Source organism: Sturnus vulgaris, chromosome Z, assembly GCF_052056855.1.
Source record: "Sturnus vulgaris isolate bStuVul1 chromosome Z, bStuVul1.hap1, whole genome shotgun sequence".
NCBI lineage: Eukaryota > Metazoa > Chordata > Aves > Passeriformes > Sturnidae > Sturnus > Sturnus vulgaris.
The window spans coordinates 19,030,470-19,050,739 of NC_142283.1; the positions used below are offsets into that span (position 1 = coordinate 19,030,470).

General features: G+C 41.8%; 1 protein-coding gene across 5 annotated transcripts in view; it reads right to left on the reverse strand.

Moving 5' to 3' along the window:
* PALM2AKAP2 (PALM2 and AKAP2 fusion) overlaps positions 1–20,270 on the reverse strand; it is a 264,493-nt gene that overhangs the window by 154,664 nt on the left and 89,559 nt on the right. For all 5 annotated transcript variants that reach the window (XM_088156661.1, XM_014889226.2, XM_088156664.1 and 2 more), the window contains exons 4-5: positions 1,515–1,629; positions 887–908 (exon numbers count right to left, since the gene is read on the reverse strand). In XM_088156661.1, the coding sequence (XP_088012787.1) occupies positions 887–908; positions 1,515–1,629 (137 nt within the window). The remainder of the gene's footprint in view (positions 1–886; positions 909–1,514; positions 1,630–20,270) is intronic.

Genomic DNA, 20,270 nt, shown 5'->3' on the forward strand with positions numbered 1-20,270 from the left:
CAACTCAAATACAACATAGTAATTTCCATTGTGTCCAGTGTTTTAATGTTGGGGTCATCCTACATATTCCTCATCTACATTCACAATACAGTTGACAGCAACTGAAGGAGGTAGTCTTAAGCTCATTATTTTATCAGTTCAAAGACTGATAAAAGACTGGTACTGAGAATGAGTATCTTGTGCACATATTTATCCGCAGATGCCTTAGCGTGACATTCTTGCAGGGTCCTAAGGATCCTGGTGTGGCACTACAAGGGTCTCTCTAGCTTCCTGGGAACCATGCAGATTACTTGTTCACTCAGACACCTAAATTTATAGCTCACACTTTGTATAGATCACACCTGGTATGACACTGAGTTAATAAACTAGGGATTACTACATCCTCATCCAACCAAGTGAGGTTTTCTTTCTGCAAGGATCGTGTAGAGAATATCGTACATTAATGAAATAATCTGTTTTTAGTAGTTGTTCCTCTATATTAAGAATAGTCCTCATAGAATCTATCTGTTTATGAACAGAGCATGAGCACACACAACGGAGAAGATTGACCACAGAGAGGTGTGAAGGAGTCTGCAGTGCAGAGCTGTCATGTGATGAAAGGGGTCGATCACACAGAAATTGTATCATGTCTGCTTTAAGTTATTCATGCTTTTCTTTCCCTTTGTGTGAGTATAAGAAGTGGAACTCTGCCAAAGCAATAAGGTTTTACCACAACATGATGTTTGTGCTTGCATTATAGAAATACCAAAGAAAATGGTAATGGTTCTAGCAATAAATCAGAAACACACAATGAAGGAAAGAAACTCACTGTTTAAACCTTTGTAAAAAAGCTATAGCAACAACTTTTGTTAAAGCCAAAGCTATACAATAGTAAAAAGGCACTTACCACCATCCTGGTGGGAGAAACTCTGTGAAGGGAAAAAATAGGATGTTTGGTTATACCTTTCATATTTTGGGTTTAATTTGCTTTACATCTTGATTTTTATGTTAGGGTTGCTTTTATGGCTCTCTGGAATTTTTAAATAGGTAACTGTGATTGTTGCTCCTTGGATTTAGATGTCATCACAGACTGGGGGAGGGAGACATAGTGAAACTAGATGAAGAGCTCTGCTTTTTATTGCAGGCTGTAATGTTTTAAAGTGGCATTTGAGGCAAACGCTACTATTTCTGGATGCCACGAGAGCAGGGAAGCTTGAAACACTCTCAGGATCCTGCTGACATCTTTAAGGGGGGCTGAAAGCTCATGTGGTTTCCCTGCAGACAGGGAGATAGTCTCTGAAATCCCTCTTTAAAAAGAAGCTGGGATGGAAGGGAAAACCCAAACAACCCAATCAGAACAGACCTGATACCACTGTGTCTTTTCTAGACTTGCTCATACTGGTTAAAGCTACGTGCTCTGCAACTGCCCTCAATCTTTCCCTAAGTATGTGAATTATAACTGCTGCTTCCAAATGGTGCTGAGTACACTTCAGTTTCAATCTGTGCCCAAATGTCTTTTTTTTTTTTTTTAATACCTTTTGCAAGTTGTCAAAGGATTTCTCAGTCTCCTTTAATTTCTCCAAAATTATTTGTTCTTTGGCAGATATTTGTGATTCTTCACTTTCTAATTTCTGTATTTCTCGTTCCAGTCTGTGGAAGACATACAGACATGCACATACACACAAAAATAAAATGTAAAAATTAGTTCAATGAGAGAGAGTTTCCTAAGTATTAACCGACATTTCAAATGTCATCAGAAACAACTTTGTCCCTTATTATTCGCAACTGATTTCCTAGCACATGAAGGGAATATGAATTATTTGTAAAACAGACAGATCTATTTACAGAAAAAAACAGTGATTATCTTGCCCACTTCTCCAAAAGCATATACAGATTAACTAAAAATATACCTCAGGATCCCTTTACTCCAATTCCCATAACATTCCTGACTTTTACTTTGATTTTAGAAATCACAGTGCAGGATATTACAATGAATATGCCGTAGTATTTACGGGAATAAGTGTCTTCCAATGTTTTCATGCTCCAGACAATGAAACTGGAAATAGTTGTTGGAAACAGGCAGTAAACCAGTTGTGGTAGGAGTTTCTCTTGAACCCATACTTTGCCCACTTCCTTTTGGGACAGCTACCTGTGCTTTCTACTGTTACTGCATGACACTGGGGTCTCCAAAGATTTTGGGTAATAAAACACATAGTTTAGAAAATAAACTTACTCTGCTAGGCAGTAAATACTCAGCACTCTCATTTCTCTTGTCAAGACCTAGCAGCTGAGACCTCATACCTTATGATGAGTTGATTATGATTTGGGATACACTTTTATAGAGCTTAGATTCTCCATTACTTTAATTCAAACCTCCTTTTATTGATGTGATTTATGCAGATGCAGGAATATTCCCTCTCTCCTCCCACACTCCTCCTTTTATGTGCACCACTGTCTTTATTTTCTTACTTTTGAATAAAAGAGAAAAAATACATTTATTAAATTTAAGCCAAGATGAACACATTTGGACAGAGATAGTTACCTAAAACTTCTTTTGTCTACCAAAAGATCTGTAGCTGCTCATAGCTTGCTGAACCATATTTCCTTGAATGTGACGTATCAGCATCACCCAGTACTTTCCTTACCTATGGCTGCTTGCTCCTGCCTTTCTGTCACCACTTTCCAAATGAAGGATCAGGACACTGATCCAGGCTAAAGGACATATTTTTTTCTCTTTTCCAGCCTTGATCAGCTCAGGACCCCATTAATGCTTGTTCAATCACAAGGCAGAGAGCATGGAGAAGATAATGTAGGGAAGAGAGAAGGAGGAATTGCTTCTTTGACAGACAGGACAGGTTGAGTTTCTTATGAAATTCTTGTATTTAAATTTAGATGCAGGGGTCTAACTTTAGGCACCCACCTGGGAAATTTTTCCTCGTTTTTTAACTGTATGATAATGAAAGATTTGTGGCACTTATTGATAATGTTTTTCATTAGAGGGAGGGAAAAGTATTAGAGGCTCAAGTTGTTTTCAGATGGAAAAAGGCAGATTTTGTTCCCCTAAAGTATGTGAATACTTAACAGTCTCAGATTCATGGTGATTTGTTGAACTGCCATTAAAGGTAACAATTTCAATCACTAAGCTGAAATGGCTTAATTGCAATAATTTTAAAATGAACTGTTGGAAAGTATTGCCTCAATCCATTTAATCTTTCCTCCAAAATAATATAAAACATAAAAGATTAAAAAAATTGTATCTAAGTATTTTGTTCTGGTGCAATGGAACAGTTTGATACACTTTGAATACTCCCCCTCATGTTGTAATTCAGGGAGAAACTTTTCAAAATATCCTTTTCTATATTGACTTTTTTATCTTGGTTTTTAAAAATATTTAGTGAAGTGAAAAATTCATTTGCCCCTCAGGTCAGGCATTTGCTACACTCTTGCTAAATTAAAGAACCTAGAAGTCCACATCTAGGTACCTTCTTTTCCTTCTCTATCCATTGGAATGATTTGTAGATTCACACACGTACCTTGCTGACAAAGACATTTGAAATATTCTGCTGCCTAGTGAAAACACATTGTGGAACTGGGTAAGTCAGAGTTTATTGGCATATTTCACTTCTTCTCCAGTGAGTCACTAAGCAGCATTTTCAGGATGCATATTCCCTGTACCTAGTACATTTTGCTTGCTATATTACATGGAAAGAGACCAAAAAATGGGAGTGTGCAGAAGTGAGCAACAGTAAAATACAGGGAGAGGAGAGAAACTATTTTTCTTTCAAATTACCTGGACATTAGTTAATAGTTTATGACAATGAAAACTCTGAGTATATGAGGTAACTAATTTGATGCATGGTTATAAGCAAGTAAACTCCTTGTAATTTGGGATCATCATAAGTCATCATCTTTTTGTACACCAGCTCAGATTGAAGAAGGCTTTTTGTTAATTGTTTGGTCTTGCAGAGAAAGTTTGCTTTTAACACATGCACATGTGCACTTGCACATGCACAGATAGCAGCTGATTAATTTATATTTTCATACTTTCTGCCTGCTTGCTCTTTTGGTTTTACCCCTCTTAGTTCCCTTCCCCAGTTTCTGCTTTCTTTGTGCCAGCCTACCTTCACCATTAAAATGAGTTGGGCAGATGAGACATTACATTACTCTATTTTGACAAGACATCTAGTTGTTCTGATTTTTGTTCTTCTTGTTGGTTTGTTTTTCTTTTTCCTGAATACCTTCTTGACTTTCTTTTAGAGGTGATACTGACAACAACTTGCTAAAGAAAAAAAAGATGGAGAGAGAGCTATTGGGATTTAGAAACATGGATGAAGCTATTAGAGATCTTCTGTGTAACACTGAAGAATGCATAAAACTCATCCTACTGAGGCAAATTGCCTTTTCCTACTGAAATCAGTACATGTAGACTGAGAGTCATTCAAGCTCTGTGTAGAAAGCAGAAAAATGGCAGAAAAAATAGAGATAATTCATCAGAATGTACCTGTTATACAGCACAGAGGCCATATACCAGACATTGTTATCCACAGGAGGTTGCTTTTTACATTTTTGCTACATTTATATCACTCTGATTTGTGCTCTCTAGGCCTAACAGTTGAGGCACCTCTCCTGAGGTAACAGAAATACTCAGGCTCAGAGTTTCTATGCGAACTGTTGACTATATTCTCTAGCAAACCACTTGGGTACCACAGACCTCACTGGAAAATCTGCATCTAGAGTCTTCACCACTTATTTGGGCTGTCTTTTTACATAAGGTCCAGCAGTGTGAAAATTTAAATCATGCAAACTGAAGGTTGCTTTGCATGGTTTACTTTTTAGTGAGTTTCATATAATCAGAATTGCTCAATGGTAGAGAAGTGCCTGATTTTTTTATAACAATGCAAAAAAGAGTCATGTAAATTTGGTCTGAGAAATAAATGCACTAGTATCACATCTGTTTTGAGCAACATGTTGTATAATGGCTTAAACAATGATAAATCCATTCAGAGTGCACATGTGCACACACATATATATACAAAGTCCTTACATTCTTCCTGTGTAAAGCTGTTAAATATCAAATAATGTAATTTTCTTCTAGCCCAGTTTAAAAAGGATATGCATTAATTGTCATTTGACACCTGGGGAGGAAACACTGCAATTCCCTTGCTCCTTAGCAGACTTCTTAGCAGATTTCAGACTGGCCTTTGAAAGATGGCCACAACAATAAAGCCAGTTACATGAAGAACTACAATATCTGAAGTGTTGTATGGAAGAAAATTAAGAAAGGAAATGCAGACTCAGATGAAGCAGAATATAAAACTGTTAGTATTTCTGCTTCATTGATCCAGACATCTACCAGATGACTGAGATTTGCTAAACAGTTTCTATAGGAAGAAAATGGGGTCAGAGGGTCTGACCAAATACCACAGAAACAAATGGGAAATTTTGTCACTCAGAAAGCCAAACCTTCCCTGCTGCTTGTCTCTCCTGCAGCTTTCTCTAATGGATGGTTGCCATAAGCATCCCAGAATGTAAGAGGATTTTCAAGGGGGGGCTGTTTGTATAAACTAAGTGACTTCTCATGTTAACAGTGCTGCCCTGCTATGAAGAGGAACTACAAACAGCTGCAGGGATGCTGTCTTTTGGACAGCATTTTGCTGTCATTTGGGGAACCCTGATTCCTTGTTTAGTAAGACTACGGACTTCTAGGATAATAAAGGCTGGAAACAACTTTGGGAGGTCTCTAGCCAACCTCCTGCTCAAAGCAGGGTCAGCTATGATCAAACCCAGATGATCACAGCTTCTTCCAGTTGGGTCTTGAAGCTCCTGAATAATGGGGGGAAAATATATTTTAAGGCTACTTACAGGCCTTCTCTTTTAGACTCTAGCTATCAAGCCCTAAAAGATTTAGACGAGAACTTTACAGTTCTGCATGGGAAGGAGATGTACCAGACTGGTAAAGGAAGCCTGACCTGTGTGTTTGGTGGGATTTTGACCTAACTGGCCACTACACAAAGCACCCAGTGCAGCTTCTGAGAAGACCAGAGGCAGAAACAGCACATGAATTCTCCTGAATAGATGCAGGGATATGGACCAAGGGAGCTGTCAAGGTAGGACAGAATACTGTAATTTAGGTGACAAGAAAAGGAGTTAGGCAGGGAGATCTTAGAGGTGGAGAGGCAGAAATGAGGTTTGGAACTGTGGTATGTGTACATGCGCACTTACATTTAGCACTCAGTACCCAGCAAACATTGCTCTTGGATACAGGACTCTGTGCTCCAGTCTGAAGGTGTTGAATGCACTTTCTCAGGTGAAGGATTTCCTCTGTTGCTTCTGTGTCCCACATTAATATGTTGAAACCCACAAACCCTGGCCTGTCATTTTCCTCTTTGCTTAAAAGCAGAGACTGGTCTGGACTGAGACGCTTTTCCTCGAATCCAGGGGACACCCTGAGAAGGTCCTGCAGGGCATTCACAGAGTGAATGCAGATGCTGATGCAGTCACATGGGTTTGAAACAGGAGCACACAAATCCTAGGTAAGCAGAACTATGCCTGAAGAAAACAGCCTCCTCTATCCAGCTAATTAACTCTAGCAGACAAGACTTCTAGAGATAGCTACATTTGGCTTAGCAGTGTTTTGTTTCTCAAGGTAGGAGGGTAACAGCATTATAAACAGGAAGAACGGCTGCAGGTTTATGGACCTGTTTCTTTAGCCTGTACTAACTGTGCATTCTGGGTTGTACCTGAGAAATACTCATGCAATTTCTGCAGAGAAAACAGAAATGTAATAAAAATTATGTCTGCAGCATACACACTGGCATGTGAGTGGAAAAAAGAACATTCATCAGGACTAATAAGGAAAGTATACAAGTATTCAGAACTTAAGAGAAAAACAGGAAAGACCTAATCACAGTAAACACTTGAAGGGAAAAGGTGACGGATGCATACGTAGAGTGGGGGATGGTTCAACTTTAACGGATTATTTTGCTATTGCTTTACTGATACCATAAATCAAATTGATACAACAGCCACGAGTAAGACAGTAAATAGTACCAGGTCTCTCAGAGCTGAACATCCTGAGGTGTTACAGCTGGTTTTAAAATGGCAGAGTCACAAGGAGAACACTGCAACAAACCCCTGATATTTACTGAACAGGGAATTAAACACCAAGTTTATGGATAACTGTGCTTGCCTGAAGGGATGAAATGATCTCTGCACAAACTCTGTGCCTGTGTCAAATATTTTGCCCTCAGTAGCCTTTGACCACAGAGCAAAACCAGAAACTGAAACTTTACATGTAAGGCTCACCCTCCTGGAAGTACAGTGCCTTCTGCAAAAGTGCGCTGGCAAAATGCTCCACTCCATGGGCCTCTCATTCCCATTTCTTCTACCAGCAGGGTATCTGTTAGCTCACCTAGCTTCAGAACAACCTTGGATAATGAACTTGCAAGGGCAAAGGGTGCCTCTGAAAGACATGCAAGTCTTTTAAACCAGCATAACTGGATCCCAGTCCAGCACCTCAGCCCTTGACAAACTTCCTATTACCTGCATCAACTGCCAAGCACCAACAACCTGTCTATAAGCCAACATACCTATGAAATTGAAGCCAAAATCGACATGCCACAGCTGTGAACAGTACCTTTTCTCTCCTGCAGGGGGAAATCACTGAAATAATCTTTGGTTTAGTTTCCACATTGGCTTAGTTTTCTTAGCAAACAGCAGCAGTTGTTGCTGAAGCCAGTGGGACCATTTGAGGATATCATCCTGTATTAACACACAGCCAGTGCTGATGGCAAAAAACCTGCTTGCTTTCAGGTCTATTGCAGGCTGAAATGGGATTTCAGAGTTGAGTAATTCAATGCGTCTTAGTTTAGTCTTTTTGCTCATTCTTTTTTGAACTGCTCACTTTCAAAGAGGAAATCTGGCAGGGCACATCTTATGATTTTGAACAGACTGTTGTTCACAGGGTGCAGCTGAAATTCAAGAGCAGTAAACTTAATTAGCATATTTGAAAAGCCAAAACCTCCATGACTTGAAAAACTGGGAATCCCTCATTGCCAATCAGTGCTAGGATATGAGATCCAGGCGTGATGCTGAATGAGTTGCTCTAGCAGTCCCTGACAGTCTTGCTGAATACATGAGAAGGGAACCACCCTGGAAAAAGTTGCATCCCAGTACCTGCTGAGGAACCTGAGAAGTAAAACTCCACAATTCACTTTGCTGTTTGAAGTTAATGCGTATACACACATATACAGAGAGAGCAATATAATGATATTCTTCATCTGCCTGGTGTAGGATGAGGTTAATCCATGCTAGACAAACCAAGGTGACCAAGTCAAGCATTGGCCATGGAACTTCTTGAGCTAAGCATGATGAGGTGGAAAGCACAACAACCATTACTTTGATTTAACTACTACAACATGGAATTGAAGAAGTTATACAATTCAGTCCCTTTCTCTGCCAAATCAACAATGTTTGCATATTAACTTTTGCCTATCAGATATGCCTGATACAGCATTAAATCTCCCAAATATGGGAATGTTCAGCACTCTGGTGTGAGTCTTCCTCTAACTGAAACCACTTTTTCATGAGCTAGTTTTTCTCTTCTTAAGATGTTACCTCAGCCTGGTATGATTTCCTCATATTACTGTTAACACAAAACTTTTTGCCCTCATGGCACTTACAGCCCACACTAGTTTTTGGACTTTTACCAGTGTAAACCTTTCTAAGCCGAGTTCTTCCAGTATTCTTCAAATGGGAGATGTCTCCAGCCCGGGTGAGATTTCAACCTTAAAAACTTCCCACTGACTCAGGAGATGGCAAATCGCTAACTGGAAATCAGTGAATCACTATGTCTTGGATGCTTGCCCTGAGAGCAGAGGAGTACATGGCTTGACCCTCCTTTGGGAACAGAGGGGGAAAAAAAGTTTAAAAAAAGACCTGTTGTGAACCCAGTCCAGTGGCCAGTGATCAAAGAGGTGAAAGAGCAGACTTATTTTCTCTACTTATTTTCTCTGTGTGCTTATAACAGAGTGTCTGGATCAGAAAGCTCCTGTTTGTGCTCCTGACCAGGCTCCAGACCTGGCAGATCTGACCAAGTCCCTGATCAGTCAAGTAAACACCCTGATAGCCTAACCTGCCCTCGTAGCATCTGGCTCCTGAATCATCCAGCTTCTGGACCACTTGCGTTTAAAATAAATGGCACAAACGTTCTAGTTTCTTGGCCCAGTCAAGTAAGATGAAAATGGTTATTTAGGCTCTCCTAGTGAAGCTAGGTTTTGTCTCTCCTCTTCACCATTACTTTCATTTTCTTCTTCCCTCCCAGATCCAGGCCTCCTGCCTCCAGAGCTTCAAAGGCCAATGTTAAAAATATTAAGGCAAATGAAGTAAGAGATACAACTGATATAAAATGCTTGGCCTGCACAGAACCAGACATGCAGATCTTTGTGTCTGGACAGACAGGTAGTTACATCAGAAGACAGACAGGACTTGCACTGCAAGTACAGAGGTGCATCATCTGTGGTTGTTTGGTACTCACTGGGTTGGCAGGAGAAAGGCAAGGAAGATAAAATAGCCATTTGAGAGAGGATACAAGCTGTACTTGGCAATTGAAAGGTAATGACTCAGGAAAGACAAGGAATCCTGCAGAAACCTGCTTGCTTTCCCATGGCTTTAAGTAAAATTGGCAGGATGAGCACCAGGACAGATGTCCGAGGATATCTGAGGACACACAGGAGTGCACGGGACAAACATACCATTGTGGCTTTTGGTCATAAAATCCTCTCATGTTGCAAGATGCAGTCTGGGTGAAGGAGGGTTGCAAGTGCAATTTTCCCCAGCACAAAGTCCCTGTACACAGCAGCATGCACCCAGAGACTTGAGAAGCAACACAGGTGTGGCCATCCCTGTGAAAAGCAGCTTGTTGGCTTGTCGCAGCTATGCGCATGAAATTCGTTTAGGTTTAGCAACAGATGCCAGCAGTTCAGCTGTACAGTGGATTGTGTTATTTATATCTTGGGAGGCATCCAAGAAATAGAGGGAGAGCAATTGGGGGATGATGGCTGAGTGCTCATTCTTCCACTGTGCAGCAGTGCTGGCTGCTGCAGTTATCCAAGGTTAGTGCAGATGTACGACCAAAATTAATGCATGACCATATGCAGTACCCACACTGCAAGCTGCCAAGGAAGGGGAATGTTTTTCTGCAATTCCTGTACATACTGATATACTGGAGATGCACTTTGTTACCTTGAAGTATATACAGGAAAGGCAGGAGGCCTGGAAAATCTCCATCACCTTTTTAAGTGAAGGGAAATGAAACAAAAAAAACCAAACCAAGCCTAAAAGTATTTTCTCTGAAGAGATGTCAGCCTGCCACGTACATACTGGGAATATGCCTTTTGTCTCTGATTTACAGTGTTGGATGAGAAATGAGCTGCTAAGGCTCATGGGGTGCTCAGAACAAAACACAAGCAAGGCAAAGATTGCCTTGAAGAAAAAGAACTGGGGGTGCTGGTCAACAGCCATCTGAATATGAGCCAACGGTGTGCTCAGAGAGCAAAGATTGCTGAATGGCATCCTGGCCTGTATCAAGGATAGCGTGGCCAGTAGGCCCAGGGCAGTGACTGTCCCCCTGTCTTTGGCACTGGTGAGGCCACACCTCGAGTCCTGTGTTGAGTTTTGAGCTTCTCACTCCAAGAAAGACATCCAGTTGCTGGAGCATGTCCAGAGAAGGGCAAAAAAAGCTGGGGAAAAGTCTAGTAGGAGGCTCAGGGGAGATCTTACTGCACTATATAACTACCTGAAAGGATGTTACAGTGGAGATCAGTCTCTTGTGACAAGGCAAGAGGAAATACCCTCATATTGTGCCAGAGAATGTTTAGATTGGATATTAGGGAAAAAATTCTTCAATCAAAGGGCTGCCAAGCATTGGAACAGGCTGACCAGCATTGGAGCAAGCATTGTCCATGGAAGAGTTAAAAAGACATGTAGATATAGTGCTTAGTGACATTCTTCTGAAGGGCCTACAGCAGAAAAGCCATAAAATTCTGCAAGCTCAGAGTGCAGGCAGTGCTGCATTGAATAGCAAAACACATGGGAGACTGGTTTTAAAGGTAACGTTGTTAGCTAGGGCTGGAGAGGGTATGTTGTCTGCTGTCTGAACCTCATGTCTCTGCAGCTTTTTCCTCAACTATCTGCTTTGTTTGCAATAGAGGGTCATGCACAGCAATTCTTGCAAAGAGTCATGCGCTTCTCAGCCACCCATGGGCTGCTGCAGTGAAGAGCAGGGGCAAAGGGGACAGTACAAGAGTTGTGTCTGGCAGAACTCAAGAGCATACCTAGAGTGAAAGACAAACGTTTTCTTGGTATAGGCTCTTTCCCTTTCTGCCTCCCCTTCCCTTTCTCCCCCTTCCCCTCCTTTTCTTCCTTAAATTCGTGTAAAGGTTATTTCCACTCAGACTTCTGCTGAGTCTTTTTTTTCTGCTTAGACAGAGCACTGGCTCAATCCAAACTCAGTGGCAGCATGTTCTCTATTGCTGGGAACCAGCAGAATTCCTAGCAGAATTCCCATTTGGGCTATTTGGAATCCCTCCCTGCCCCCATCACGTTTAACATTTAGCAGTATAGAAGCACATGCAAGTGAGTCTTTCATATGGCAATGAAAAGATATTGCAGTTATCAACTAGAAAAGCAGTGTTGACAAAAACAGCAATCATGGGCCATAGCTATCTATTCTTATCCTTGCCGTAGCCTACAGCAAATAATTTTGCTTCCATTCCCTCATCTTGTTACAATATATTTTGCCAATCATATAGACCCCAATTGTACATCAGTCCGTGATTATCCCTAGTAGATGTCTTGGCTGGTATTATTAATTATATTCACTGTACATGTGAAATTTCCATGATTTTGGTTTGACTTGACTCATATTTGCTGCTAAGAACTACATGGAATTTATAATAGATCCCTGGTGCAAACAAGGGATTATCTATTTGCTTCCTGTTGTGGTAGCTTTAAAGGCTGTTTCGAGGAAAATGGTGCTTACGAGCTTACTTGTTGGTGCAAAAAGCATTGCTCAGTGTCCAGCATTGTGACCTAAGGTACACCATGTGATTGAATTTAGTCTGAGAATAGTACTAAAAATGAACATGAACCCCTGAAAATTCAGGCAGAAAACATGAAAACCCAGTCAAAGTTTTATAATGGTGGGACTATTCTGCTGTCTTGTGACTAATAAAGCACAACTAACTATAAAAAGTTGCAGCTGACAGGGATCCCATCTGCCTCCCTTTGATGTTTGTGGACATACTTTGCCTTGCCTTTTGTGTTGTGCTTTAGTTATGACTGCCTGAACCTGTAAATGCCCTCAGTAGTCCTTGACGAAAGAACTAGATGGTATGTGCAGCTGACAGTCAATATGCATCACATACTGAACTTTATTAGGTCCCTTTAAAAATGCCTCATATTACATGACCCTCAAAAATACACAGATCCATTTCCCTGCACTGCTTGCCAATATGGACAGAAAAAGAGCAGCAGGGCAGGAAGGGGAACACCCAGTAGGAGCTGTGATTTGTTTTGTTTGTTTCTTGATACAAACAGTTTCTTGGATCTGAGCTTCACAAATCTGTCCTTTGCTGTCATTCACTTACAGGAACTCGCAGTTCATTTTTCCAGGGTGAAGGCTGATGCAAGGCAAGGAACATGCCCCATGGGAATGGACAGACTTTACATTGGGAGCAATGAGACATGCACCACGCTGCTGCCACACTGAGCACAATGACGGCAGTGTCCTGATCCTGTTTCATCCATCTGATCTACCTTAGCGCTTTTATGTTTTGCTTGCTTATTAATTTGTCCCGGGCAGAAAACGTCCCCATGTCCCAGGAAGCCACTGGAACATACATGGCTTCGCTAGGGAGAGGTTTTGCCCTGGTGGGGTAGCTCCAAGGTTATCCAAAGTGCTCCTGCTGAGGCAAATCAAGCCAATCAGGAAGCCCCCAGAAACTTGGGCTGTGTTCGGTTTGTTGTTTCCACCCTTAGACATTTCCTGCCATTGTTCTTGTCATTTTCTTTGAGTGTTTGCTGGGCTGGAGGGTGGTGCTGCTAATACCGGCAGGGGAGGCCTCCGGTCCTCTTGGGCACATGGAGAGCTCTGTGTCATTCCTTTCACAGACTCCCAGCACTAATTTCTGGCATACAAGTTCAGGAAAGGTGGACCTGTGGTGGTAACTGCATCTCAGTGTGCAAGGCACTGTTCCTTTTCCCATTGGCTGTTCTCAGCCGGACAAGAATGAAATTGTACCATAAAATGATGAATGAATTCCTGCTCAAGACATTGCTTACCACCCCTGGAGAAGGAGAAGGTGGGTGATAGGCAGAAGCAGCAACTCCACAGCATCCTGGGATTTATATAGCGAGCTGTGGAAATACTGACTATATGCTAAACAATAATGGGTCTAGTTTTATCTCTGCCACCCAGACCCTAGCTTTCACTTTCCAAGGGTACAGGATTTAATCTACAATGATCTAACCCCCCATGCCACTAGAGGACCAGAGGAGGTATAGCTATCCAGGCCCTCCAGACACAATGCCTGTATCTCATTTTTTAACTCTCTGAATTTCATGATTATTTTTTTTATTTCATCAGACACCTCTCACAAGTGTCTACCTGTAGTGTGAAGGACAAAAGACCTGGATGCTGCACTCCTTTGGGTGCTGTTTCAGCCTTAACTGGAAATCACATCTTACCAGTTCCTAGACTCCCCGCAACTGCTCAGGTAATCATGAGCATATCTTTGGATTTCATGTACAGTGTAATACAACTTTCTGTGCAGTGGAGAAATTGTAAAATTGAGTTTGTCCTTGGACAGCATCTATAATTCTACAGAGAGATCCCTGGAAGTGTGATGTTATTGCTGAGCTGTGTGAATGAAGAAATGAGTGGGAAAAATTGCTTTGATATTACTTGGGGCTCCCTTTTCCAGCCCTTTGCCACATTACCTAACATCAGTCAGACCCAAGTCATTGCTATCTGAACCTTCACAGTGCTGGAGCTCAAAAAAAAAAAAAAAAAAGAGAATATTAATAATGTGGAAACGCTTTTCTAGTCCTCATTACTGGCTCATGAAAACTTGGAATGAAGTACAGTTTTAACAATGGAATGCTGAAAAGTTTGCCTTAACTTCGTGCTGCATGTTTGTGGTAGGAGTCAGCTGATGACTTCCTGCCTGTGTGGGTCTCAGAGGGGTGAAATTCTTGACCCTAGACTTCCCAAGAGCTGCAGAGCTTCAGAATCAGGATAACACAGACATCTGGACTGCTTTGGTTCAGTGGTGTAAAAAGCAGCCAGTAGAGTATCTGTAGAGTGGGGTGGGTATTTAAAGGGTTATAAATCTTCCTTCTTAAGAGAGCTTCTAAAGCCATGCCACAGTCTGTATTTTGATGGCTGACTTCAAGCTGATCATAGCAGAGAAGTGGCACAGGACTACCTTTCTCAGGGTAAATATCAAAGAGGAGAACCTCAAAGAACCTAGCAGTGTGGTAACCCCCTACTTTCTAATAAATTACATTGCAGTCAGTTCATTATCCTTTATGAAGCAAGCTGAAGAATGCCAAGTGTAGTCTGATGGGCTCCTGGCTGTAATCCCAGGGCTAGCTGGTCATGAGAAGCTAGCTCATCTCCTGTGGTTCCAGTGCATCCCAGGGTTATGACGAACTTCTCTCACATAGGTCTTCTTGACTGTGCAAACCATCTCTATGCCTGGAATGATGGTATTGAGGGATGGGCTAGCAAGGGGAGATGGTCCGTATCACATCTCCAGAAAATTCTGCTATGTAACTTGAAAAAAGAGGCTAAAGTTTTGCAGGGATTTCCTAAAGTCAAAGTGATTAATTTTGTCTGGTTTTGAGTCTCTCAGTCTTCCTAATGCTCAGGGATCTTAGACTGGAGAAAACCTCTGCTGAGTTTTGGCAAAACCATAAACATTCTTGGTCTTACCTGTACAATTTACCCTTCTGTCTCTTTTCTGTGCCTACTACACTTTTTAATGTTGGTATTTGAACAAGACTCAAATAAAGTAAGCTCTTGTAAGAATGGGTAATAATAATGTAAGACCATTGCAAAAATCTGCTTGGGTTTTACTGCACTAATGGATCATTTTAATTTGCTTTGTCTAAAACATGAAATCAAGGGCAAAGACCTCACAGATGTCCATACTATTGAGAAAGCTAGGGCTCATTTCTCAGTTTACTTCATGTAGGCAAGTGTGCACATGCTCAGGACATGGGAAGTTAAGAAATTACTGGCCAGTTGCAGATTGCAGAAGATGTCTGTAGGTACCACCTGAGATGCACAAAAACAGCTTGGAAGTGGTAAAGGTGCTCTTGGAAATGGGATGCAGGTACTTCTGAAAGCTTGTCTCTTGTGATATCCACGCCAAATGGTGTATAGTTATGAATACTTTTCCAGCTTTATTGTTTGAAGAGTCTTCATCTATGAATGTTTATAGTTGAAGTGATCAGGCAGTAGACGAAAGAGCAGTACTCAGAGCCTTGATTTTAAACAAGAGAGATAAAAGAGGTATCAAACTGTAGGTGTGTTTGTAGTTACAGTACTTTGAATAGAGGAAAACTCGGATGTAAGCACATGTTGAAGTGTACCTCTAATTCAAAACTGAAAGGGTAATCGCATTAATGTGACAGCTCAAAATTATTGTCCTACTAATTTGGAATGGACAGATGGAAAATAAAATCAAACTAAAAAGGCCTTATTTGAAATATGGCATAAAACCTGACAACAACAACAATATTCCGGGTGCTGGAAAGCCATCGACTGCATTATGATTACCACCAGAGAAGGGCAATTGGAAGTGCAGGCTGTCAAGATGAGTGGCCAAAGGGCTGGCTGGTTAGTCACTAAGTGCCAGATGGACACCACCAACTGTCTAAATGATTTCTCCCTCATTTGTAATTGGCCTCAGTTGTGGCCGAGCTTCCTGGCTCTGCCTGCAGTTCTCAGGTCTGCTGTTGGCAGCCGCCTTGGTACACAGCCTGCAGAGAGCGTGCAAGCTCCCATCAGCACGACAGTCCCTGAAGGAGCTGTGGGTTTTCTGGTCATCCCCTCCTCTAACAAATTTTGCCCCATTCGTGGTGTGGAACATCCATGTCACCATTTCATTTTATCTTTTTTTTTCCACCTGCTTCTCATTTCCATGCCAGCTCTTGCGATCAATAATAAAGAGACATTTTCTGATATTGGTACAGGACTGCTGATATTTTCCACCTTATGCTATCTTAAGACTGATAAGTGGGACTGTGTAAAGATGTCATTTTGTGCCTTTAAGCATCTCTGGCTTCTCGCCTCTGATCCAAATCCACACTGAGTAGTCTTGTGGCCTTCTGGCTACAGCACTGTTCTAGTCTCTGCTCATCTCCCCATTGTGCCTCTGGCTATGTGCTTAAAGCACTTAAAGCATCATGATCAAGGTATCCTCTTATAGAAAGTCCTCCTGCATTTACTTGCTTCTGCCTTCTTCATTGACATGCTGTCTTTGGGAAATACCAAAGTTTTGAGGCCAAGAAGTCCTCAAAACACTGCTGGGAAACATGCAAATGACTTGATGTTGAGTTCAAAATATTCTGTATGGATTGTTTTGTAGAAGACACAAACCCTAGTTTAGAAGGTGAAACTGGAGCTGCGTGATTCAGGCTACCTTTGGATGGCTTGACATTTGAACCTAAAAGTGACAGAATAATGTACTTGCCCTCATGTAGGTGGTTGTTCTGAAGAGCTCAGTGGTGTTGCAGAGGATGGCTCCTGCCTGGCCTGGTACAGGTGAGAGTACAGCTCTGACCATCATTCTGTCTATGACTGTCTCAGCTGGGTGTCATTGAGACAGAAAGTAGAAACTCTTATCAAAGGTACCAGGCAGACTGCCTCAGCACTGTTTTTTTGGTGTTACAGTTTGCTGGGAAAGAAAACAGAGGGGTCCTACTGCTTTTGAACAGGTCAATACAATTGCAAATGTCAAAATGTCCAACATTAAGTAGAAAAAAGATGCAGGACAAAGGATGACAATGGTTTTTGCCAACAGCACACCAGCAAAAGGTGGGAAGAGCTATGTTCAGTTTATCATGTCTGTACACATGACGTAGGTAATCATGGATAAGTAATTTTCACCCCAAAAATAAGTCTAGCTGTTGGATCTTGTCCAGTGAGCCTCTCAGCTAAGAAACAGCAGATGAATATGGTCACTAAATATCCCAGTGAAATATCCCAGTGTGCTTTACCCCATTTGCAGAAGGCTGCTGGTGGGCTGTAGTCCATTATCATGGCTCATCTAAAGCATGGTAAGGTGATGCACTCTGCTAATCTGACTGTGAGTTTGAGCCCTCCTTTTCTTTCTGTTTCCAGCTCCCACTCCTGAAATCAGTACTGTAGTAAATACCTGCTCGACAGTAATGCTCTCAAAAGCTGTGGCCAGGGACACCAAGAGAATACTGCAGACAAATGCAATTTTTTCTTACATGTTGCTAAATATCCAGTGCCTTTTACACAGCTATTTATCTTTTCTCATTTCCCCTTAGACCTCCCTCATGCTCTTCCCACAACATGATTTTGTGGAGTCATACATGACAGTGGAGGAAATGCTTGTTTAGCAGGGTTTTTTCCCCTAATATGTATAATACAACAAACCTTCAGACAGACATATAAATCCATGGACCAAGGGAACACTGCAGAAAGGCATGAAATTCTAAACTCAACGCTTATGGTCCTACATCACCTTGTACTATTATGGTATATTATTATTATGAAAGTCACATACTAGCTGTCTTTCCTGCTTCCCATTCCTGCTGTGTGGCTTGCTTTGATAATTGGAAATTGCTCCACAAACTGACTGCTGCCAGGAGACAGAAAAAGGTCTACCACATACCACAGCAGCAAAGAATCAAGGTCCAGATAGCAGAAGAAAAATAAAGGGAAAATAAAAGTCCCTACGACTGCATGCATAAACAAGATGTGCAAGGACCGACTGCGGGAGGAAAAGCTTCTCTGCAGTGTATGAGGCCATCTAGTGAGCTCAGACATTGTAACAGCTCAGCTTTTTCCATGGCATTTTGTCCTGCTTGTCCCCATCAGGACACTTCACATGCCAGCTGCCAGACAGGTATGCACACAAATAGTTCAACAGTATTCTTCACTGCAAGGTGAAAGGAGAAAAACTTCTGCAGGAGAAGAGAGAGTGACAACAGAAAGGACATGGAGGATGTCAGGGAGCTTGGCATGTTAGGTTTTTATGAGAAGTCAGAAATCCAGTTATGCTGGCAGTAGAAGGCCAACGTGGTGTGCAACTTTTCACTGAATCCTGTCCTCAGCTGCACAGTTGGGGATGGCAAGGGGAACTGCTCAGCCAGAGGGCAATGCAGCAACTGGGATGGTGAGAAAACCTTGTCAGAAGCCCTGAGATATAGGCTGCTCAGTATTATGGGCTGTATTATAACTGCTGAGTGGCAAGAAAATGAGAAAGTGATGTGCTAAAATAATTTGAAGTTCTGAGAGAACTGTTTCTTGTATTTAATATGATATTGGACTGGCAGTCCTGGAAGGGGAACTGCTGCAATGCAGAGCATTATACCTACCAAACTGCTTTGGCTCCAAACGGACCAGACTGGTTGCCTGGGGTTGAACACATGACCAGCTGCACTGCCCATCCACTCCTCTGCATCTTACATGAGTCTGCCAGGTTATGAGAGCAACAACAAATATCTGGGATTTTTGATTGCTTTTTTTGTGGCTGTTCAGAGAGCCTTTGCACATACCTGAACCTACATCTGACTCCAAAACCCACACCCACTATCACACTGTCCTGGTACAAACTATGGTTGCTCAATCCAGGGTACCAATGCTGGAGAATGTGAGTACAGGATGGTATTTCAGCATTTCAGGTGCCAGCATGTGATTCCTGACTCTGCAGTGACATTTTCCACTTTTAGCATAGGCACAAATATTTACAGAAAGTTTGTCCTGTTGCATTAGAAGTACCTCAGAAAACTGTGAGGAAAAGACTGGGAGATCCTCACCTAGTAAACATTAATCTCATGAAATGCTCAAAGCCATGTGAGCACATGGTCCACCAGTTTTTCTGTCTTCAGCTGACTGAATACATTCATTTTCTTATCTCTTGAAAAATTTTTTTGACCTGCTTGGACCTCCTTCAATGGAGAACTCTTCAGGTTCACCAATCTGTCTTGGAACAGATGTAAATCTGGAGCTTGGTAATTGTAATAATGGCAAACTGTTCCACATTATTCTGAATTGTCACTGAAGTCTTGATTTGCAAATTTTAGGACACCGAATTAGTTTTAAGTGTGAAATTATAAGTCCCAGTGCAAATAAGCACGCACAGCTAGAAACCTATGCTATTCCAATAAGTTTGTATGTGTCTACATAGGCTATAGACAGAAGAAAGAAAATATAACTAACTTTGTAGCAGTGCTGCCCAGTAAATACAGTAGCACCACTTCTAGTAACAGATTCCAAGCTTTGCAATAGCTTTGCAAGGACTTTAGGACTTGTAATAGTCCCTCTGACATGCTCCCTTTGACTTCTGCACATGTCTGTATAATTGTATGGTGTAGCTGTGATCTACAGACAGCAGTGCCAAGCAGTTTGTTCTGTGGAAGGAAATGCATATGAGCCCACTGTAGTCATCCCATGCCAGGGAAGATGGGCTTGATGCCACAGCTGAAGCCTGGAAAGAGAGATACAGGGTACTGTGAGGAGGAGGATGGGATGATGAGACAGGCAATGATCAAGTTCACCGTGGTCAGATAAAGACCTAGAGCTGGATAAAACAGCTCTAGGAGCAGCAAGGAGAGCAAAGAACAAGCACCAAAAGAAGCACGGCTAGCAGGTCAAGGGACGTGACTGCCCCTCTGCATCCGAGCACTGCTCCAGCTCTGCGGGCCGCAGCTTTGGAAGGATGTGTACCTGCTGGAGCAGGGCCATGGAAATCATCAGCGGGATGGAACATCAGCCCTGAGAGGAAAAGCTGAGAGAGCTATGGTTGTTCTGTCTGGGAAAGAGAAGGCTCTCGGTAGACCTTGCCTTCTAGTGCCTAAAGAGGGTTTGTAAGAAAGATGGGGAAAGACTTTTTTTTAAAGTTGGGCTCATATCCATAGGACAGAGGGCAAACTAAAAGAGGGTAGATTTAATAAAGATATAAAGAATAATTTTATTTTAATGGTGTGTATAGGGAGAAACTGGGACAGATTTCCAAGAGAATCTCTACATG